The sequence below is a fragment of the Aquila chrysaetos genome, chromosome 1 (genome assembly GCF_900496995.4).
Source record: "Aquila chrysaetos chrysaetos chromosome 1, bAquChr1.4, whole genome shotgun sequence".
NCBI classification, from domain to species: Eukaryota; Metazoa; Chordata; class Aves; order Accipitriformes; family Accipitridae; genus Aquila; species Aquila chrysaetos.
In genome coordinates, this window is record NC_044004.1 from 85123728 (window position 1) to 85130818 (window position 7091).

At 67.5% G+C, this 7091-nt stretch overlaps 1 protein-coding gene across 1 annotated transcript; it reads left to right on the plus strand.

Moving 5' to 3' along the window:
- The first annotated feature begins 1664 nt into the window (after positions 1 to 1664).
- On the plus strand, positions 1665 to 6778 carry PRDM8 (PR/SET domain 8). Its single transcript, XM_030026583.1, is given in 6 exon segments — positions 1665 to 1943; positions 3598 to 3818; positions 4125 to 4356; positions 4633 to 5435; positions 5437 to 5694; positions 5696 to 6778. Coding segments are annotated over 5 exon segments (1887 nt in total). The 5' UTR covers positions 1665 to 1943; positions 3598 to 3599; the 3' UTR covers positions 6071 to 6778.
- The last annotated feature ends 313 nt before the right edge of the window (positions 6779 to 7091 follow it).

Sequence of the window (7091 nt, forward strand, 5' to 3'; positions counted from 1 at the left end):
GAGCGGCTGCTTCCCAAATCGGCGGACTTGGATGCCGCCCGGTTTGCACGGCGGGCTTCTCAGCGCCGCCGAGACCGGCACCGGGCTCTTCTAGGCAGCCGGGGTCGGTTGGGGTTTGCTGTGGGCGCTCCCCGGTCGTGGCACTTGGAAGCATAAACTTAAAAGGGCAGAGTCCGCGTACACCGAAGTGTTGTTCTGCGGGGCTGAGGCGACGCTGTTGCCTGGGATTCACTTTTACGGTAGCATCCGAGGCTGAATAAATGCTCGTAAATGCCGCTACGGTCCTTTTTAGTATCGGGGAATTTCGGTAGCTGAGATAATGTCGAAGCAATTTCGAGATAGTTTATGTACCGTGGTGTCCCTTAAAATTCTCGAGAATAAAAATAACGCGTAGGTTTTCTTTCCCCCCTACTAATGACAGTCATTCGGACAATTTATATCACACAGCGAGAGCTGCAGCATTTAAAAAAAAAAAAAAAAAAAAAAAAGAAAGAAAAAAAACACAGGAAAAGGGGCAAAACCCCCCTTTGAAGCAGGAATTGAGATCCAAATTTTTACAGACTCCCATATTTTTAATGTTATGACAATCTCCGTTTTAGGAGACGCTGCGTTTTGTCGAATTAATAAGATAAATGTTGAAAGCATATTACATGCAGCCTTTAATCCTAATGCAAGGAAAATCGTAATTATGTAGAGGATAAGTGAATTTGAAAGCCAAACATGAGCCCACTCTCTGATTGCAAACAACGCTCCGTTCGCCTCTGGAAAACGCTTTGTCTCTTCTTTTGTTTAGTTCAAGGGGCTTTAAATTCTATTTTTAATTCCCCCCCCCCCCCGTTTTGTGTCTGAAATGACGGCGGTAAGGAAGGAACCGGCACATACTTTTCCGTGCGCTAAAAACCTTATTTTGGCACAGAGCATCTGCGGATGCTTTTGCTTTCCAAACCTGCGTGCGTGTCCGTAAATACCCGCGCCCCGCGCCTGCGGGGGTGCGAGCCTGGGCGCTGCCACCGAGCACCGGGGCCGGCGAGCTCTGCGGCGGGCGGGGGCAGCCCGGCCGGGGCCGCCCCGTCGGCTGCGTGCTCCGCTCCGGACCGGGCGGGGACGCCGAACCGGGGAAGGCTCCGGCGGGGCTGCCCGCTGCCCGGCGGCACGTCGGGCCTCCGCCGGGCGCCTTCCCCGCCTCGGCCGCCGGCAGCCCAGAAGAGCCGGGTCTGCGGAGCCGGGCGGGCGTTTAATTCCCCCCTCCGCCCCCGCCGCACGGGCACCCCGCCTGCCTTTGGATAAAACCCGGCGCGGGGGGGGGGAAATTTCGATTCGTGTGTCTGAGTGCTCCCCGCTGCCCGGCAGGTGAGAGGGCAGAGCGGGAAGGCGGCCGCCGGGACCCCGGCGCCAGGCGGAGCGGCCGTCGGGCCCCCCCCCCCGGCTCCCCGCCCCGCACCCCCCTGCCAGGCCGGGCCGGAGCGGCGGCCCCCAAACCCGCAGGCTGCCACGGCAAAGGGTCGGCGGGGGTGGGGGGGGGTGCGCCCCGGCCCGCCCCGGCCTTTCCCCCTCCCCACTTTCTCCCCCCCCCCGCAGGTACCCGGTGGCGGAGGAGCCAGGTGAGGGGCGGGCGGGCGGGCAGCGAGCGGGCAGCCCCCGAAGGGGTTAAAGGGAGGGGACGTGGGCTGTCACGCGTCATTGGGCAGATTATGTGCAGCAAACAAAAAGTGTGTGTCTGTGTGCCAGTCACTCACTGCATCGGGTCCATCTGCACCGCTCGCCTCCCCGGCCGCCTCCCCGCCTCGCCCGCCCGCGCCCCGCCGCCGCCCGCGCCCCGGCCCCCGGCCCGCCGCCTCCCCGGCCATGGAGCGGCACTGATACAATAGCGCCGGGGGCAGCGGAGGCAGGAGCCCGTCTTTGTGCCACTTGTCGGGGCGAGGATTACCTTCCCCCTCTCCCTGGTGAGTAACCCGCGGAGGGGCCCCCGCCATCCCCCAGCGCTGCCGCCGGGCCCAGCGCCCGGCCCGGGGGGGAGCGGAGCGGAGCCGCGCCGCGCCGGCGGGGTAGCCCCGGAGGAGGAGGAGGGAACAATGCCGGGAGATGGCCGTGCCGGCGGCCGGGGCGCGGCGGCCCTGCCCGGGATGCGGTGCCCGGCGGCTCCGGCTCGGTGATCGGCCCCGGCGCCGCCCGGCCCGGACAAAGGGCGGCCGGGGGGAGGCAGAGCCGCGGGGCCGGGGGGGGGACGACCCGGGGAGACGGGGAGATGCGGGGTCGTGGGGAGCCGTGCGGGGCCCGGCGAGGGCGGGTGGAAAGTTTGGCGGGGGCCGCTCGCTGCCGTTCGTTTCGTTTGGCGAAATAATCCCTTCGGGGAAGGGATGCGTCGGGCAGCACCGTAACGAAGAGGGCGGCGGGGAGGCAGCGAACGCGCCCTCCCCCCGGCCCCCGTTCCCGGGGGGGGGGGGGGGGGCCGGGAACCTCCGCCGCCCACGCCGCCTCTCCGGGGGGCGAAGTTCCCGGGGGCGCCGAGCTGCCGGTGGTCTCCCGAAAGCGGGGGGGGGGGGGGGGGGGGGGAAGGCGGCTCGGCGGGGCCGTGCCCGGTGCGAGCGGCTTCGGGTGTAAACAGGCGCACCGAGAGAAACACAGATTTATTCCCGAGCGAGCCCCGAAATGAACGATTTCGATGCCAGATGGGGTGGGGGGAAGGCAGCCGTACGCTAATCGGGTCGGAAAGGGCAAGGGCACCCGCAGCCCGGCGCCTAGCTCCTTCCCCGGCCTCGGCATCGCGGAGCGCGGCGGGACGCGCGGGCAACCCGGCGGCCGCCGTCCCGCTGCCCGCCGCCCGCTGCCCGCACCCTGCCCGCCTCGCCTCCGCCTGCATCCGTCCCCTCCTACAGCACGGGAGCCGGGGCTCACCCTCCTCCATAAATAAGCGTGTCGAGGTAAAAATAATTACCTCTGCTTGCTGCTTTTAATTAAAGTCTCGGAGGGAAAGTGCTGGATTATGGTAATGAGCAGACATACGTTCCCTCTTGTCGAGCGGAGCGGGAGGTGAGCTGACATGCAATCAGCGACAATGACAAGCCACTTGAAACCCATTCGCTCTGCTATTCTGTCACAGCCCGGAGACCGGCCCGGCTCCTCTCTTGCAGGGGCCCCGGAGCCCGGGGTGGGGGGGGACACCGGCCGGGAGCCCCGCTCCCCGCCTCGGGCGGAGGCCCGCAGACGGCTGCCCCTTTTTGTCCGACCCCCGCCCGTGACCGGAGCCGGCCGCTGGGTTCCCCCGCCCGCTCCCCGCGGCTGCCCGGTCGCTGCCCGGAGCCGGCTCCCGTCGCGCTCGCAGCCGGGCTCGCTGATAAATAAATCATCGCGGCAGCTTCCCCGCACCTCGCCTCCCGCTCGCGGAGCTCTTCGCCGCCTTTATTTTTTTTTCCAGAGCGGCGAAAGTGCTCGCCTGCCTCTTATTTTCATTTCTTTTTTAATTTTTTTGTTAATCGTAGTTTTTTTCAAATTTTATTTTGTGTTCCCCGGCGGGTGGCGGCCGCATCTCCGCGCAGCGCTGCGGCGGGGCCCCGCCGCGCTGTAACGGCTCCGCTCGGCCCCTCTCTCCGCCCGCAGGCATGGAGGACGCCGGCGTCCAGAGGGGAATATGGGACGGAGACGCCAAGACGGTCCAGCAGTGCTTGACTGACATTTTCACCAGCGTTTACACCACCTGCGACATTCCGGAAAATGCCATTTTCGGCCCCTGCGTCCTGAGCCACACGTCCCTGTACGACAGCATTGCCTTCATCGCCCTCAAGTCCACCGACAAGCGCACCGTCCCCTACATTTTCCGGGTAAGAGCCGCTCCTCTGCCGGGCACAGCCGCTCGCCCCGCAGCCGGGGAGCCGGCCCGCCGCCGCCACCGCTCGCCCCGACGGCCGGTGCCCGAGCGCATCCCCGCCGCGGAGGGCAGCCCCGTCGGGCCGCCCGCTGCTTGCCACGGCCCCGCCGAGCCGGGCGGGAGCCTCCTCCGCCGCCGGCATGCTTTCGCCCCGCCGCCGGCGAGGGCAGAGCCGCTCCCGCCGGCTGCCCGGCCCCGTTCCGTCGGTCGGTCGGTCGGTCCGTCCGTCCGTGCGCGTTTATTGAAGCGGCGTTTGCAGGTGGACACGTCGGCGGCCAACGGCTCGTCGGAGGGCCTGATGTGGCTGCGGCTGGTGCAGTCGGCGCGGGAGCGGGAGGAGCAGAACCTGGAGGCCTACATCAAGAGCGGGCAGCTCTTCTACCGCTCCCTGCGCCGCATCGCCAAGGACGAGGAGCTGCTGGTGTGGTATGGCAAGGAGCTCACGGAGCTGCTGCTGCTCAGCCCCGCCCGGGCCCCCGCCCGCAGCAACGGTGGGTGCCCCGCGCGGCCGCCCCGCGCCCCCTCCCCACGGCCCCGGGTGACCGGGGGCCGCCGTGTCGGGGTGGAGGGGGGAGAGGCTGGGCGGGGATCCCCGCCCGGGGTGACGGCGGGGCGGTAGGGGGGGGGGGGAGGCGGCCGGCGTCGGGACCCCCCGCCACCTTTCCTCTTCCTCCCCCGGGGAAAGCCCCGGTACCGGCTCCGGCCCCGGCTGACGGTGCCCCCGTCTCTGTGTGTCCCGTCCCGCGTGTGCGTGTGCCCGGCCGCAGGCTCGCCACCCTTCGCCTGCCCCGAGTGCAGCCAGCGCTTCCAGTTCGAGCTGCCCTTCGCCGCCCACCTCCGGTTCCGCTGCCCCAAGAGGCTGCACGGCCCCGACACCGGCCCCGCCGCCGAGGCCCCCGGCGGCAAGGAGGCGGCCGGCGGCAAGGAGCAGGAGGCCGGCAAGTACTGCAAGCCCGGCGGGCCGCTCCACCACCCCTTCCCCGGGGCCGACGGCGGCAGCGCCGCCGCCAGCACCAAGCCCTCCACGGACTTCCACAACCTGGCGCGGGAGCTGGAGAACTCCCGCGGCGGCCACGGCGGGTCCCCGGGGCGGCCGGCGCCCCCCGAGGGCGGCCCCGAGGCGGCGGCCGGGAAAGCCAAGCGGCGGTACCCCGAGGAGGAGGAGCGGGGCCCCGGGGCGGCGGCGCGGGGCCGCTTCCCGGCGGAGCGGCCGGGGCTGCCCTCGGCGCCCAAGGAGGAGCCGGTGTGCGCCCCGCAGCAGCAGTACCGGGCGGCCGGCTCCTACTGCGGCTTGGAGGAGGGCGGCCGCCTCTTCGCGCCGCCCAGCCCGGAGACGGGGGAGGCCAAGCGCAGCGCCTTCGTGGAGGTGAAGAAGGCGGCCCGCGGCCCCGAGCCCGACGGCGGCGGCGGCCCCGAGGAGGGCCAGGAGCGCGCCTCCCCCGCCGCTCCGGGGGCGGGCGGCGGCGAGCCGGGGCTGTGCCCCCGCGGCGGCCCCGGGGGCCCGCTGGCCGCCCGCCTGGAGGGGGGCAGCCCGGCTCGGGGCAGCGCCTTCACCACCGTGCCGCAGCTGGGGGGGCGGCCCCGGCGGCGGGGCGGAGGAGCGGAAGAGCGCCTTCTCCCAGCCCGCCCGCTCCTTCCCGCACGTCCCGCCGCTGGTGCTGGGCCAGAAGCTGGGCGGGCTGGGCGAGCCCTGCCCCGACGGCGCCGCCGCCCCCGCCCGCCTCTACGCCGCCGAGGCGCTGGCCGTCAAGCTGCCGGGCGGCGGGGAGGCGGCGGGCGGCGGCGGGGGCGGCGGCGGCGGCGGGGGGGGCGGCGGCGGCGGCGGCGGCGGCGGCGGGGGGGGGGCTGCCCAAGCAGAGCCCCTTCCTCTACGCCACCGCCTTCTGGCCCAAGAGCTCGGCGGCGGCGGCGGTGGCGGCGGCGGCGGCGGGGCCGCTGCAGCTGCAGCTGCCGTCGGCGCTGACGCTGCTGCCGCCGTCGTTCACCTCGCTGTGCCTGCCGGCGCAGAACTGGTGCGCCAAGTGCAACGCCTCCTTCCGCATGACCTCGGACCTGGTGTACCACATGCGCTCCCACCACAAGAAGGAGTACGCGCTGGAGCCCCTCGTGAAGCGGCGCCGCGAGGAGAAGCTCAAGTGCCCCATCTGCAACGAGTCCTTCCGCGAGCGCCACCACCTCTCCCGCCACATGACCTCGCACAACTAGCGGGGACACCCCCCCCCAAACCCCGGGGATAACCCCCCACCCACCCACCCACCCGCCGCGGACGGCAGCGGCCGCCCGCCGCGTTCTTTCCTTTCCTTTCGATGCACGCATTTTCACTTTCCGGGGAGGGGCGGGGAGGGCGGCAGGGGAGAAGGAGAAGGAAAAAGAAGACGAAAGAAAGAAAGAAAGAAAAAAAAAAAAAAAAGAATAAAAGCACCGGAAAAAAAAAAAAAACAGACGAAGGAAAAAAAAAGCAAATGACTTAAAAAATACATTTTTTAAAATGTCATATATTGCAACATATTGATGCATTTGTCATACGTTTCTACTTAAATTATTAAGCACTTATGGTTTAGATGTAATAATAATTATATGTCGGGGTAAATTTTTATTTTAGATATAAAGCTAAAGGCGGGGAGAAGCGCGGCGGGGCCGGCGGGGGCGGCGGGCCGGGGTCCTGCATGCACCGGGCGCCTCCCGCCCGCCCGGCCCCCGCCGCTCGCGTCCCTTTTCCTACAGAGTGTCACTTGGTGCCCGTGAAATGGAGTCTCGATAGTTCCGTGTTACCTTTCCTTTTCGGTTCGGTTTTTGGGTTTTGGTTTTGGTTTTGGTTTTTTTCCTTCCCCCTCTCGAAAAGATTTATTAAACTTTATAGTTTATCTGGGTATGTTGGATGCTTTGACAATAAATGACTTTATTTTCTTCAAAGCACCTGGACGTTAATCGATGCCGGGGGGGGTGGGCGGTGGGGAGTGGGGCGGCCCCACGGCTGCGGGCCGGGAGCAGTGCCCCCGGCCGGGCCGGGCTGCGGGGAAGGGGGGAGACCCCGCCGCTCTCCTCTCTGCTCTCCTTCCCTTCTCTTCTTCCTTCCTTCGGCCTCTCTTACATCCTTCTGTCTGTTCATCCTTGGTTTCACTCCGCATTTTATTCACCGTTTCTTTGTCTCTCTTTCATCCTGTCCTTCCCTTCGTTTTCCTTTCGCGTTGTTTCGTTTCTTTCTTTTTGCCTTTCTGTCTTTCCT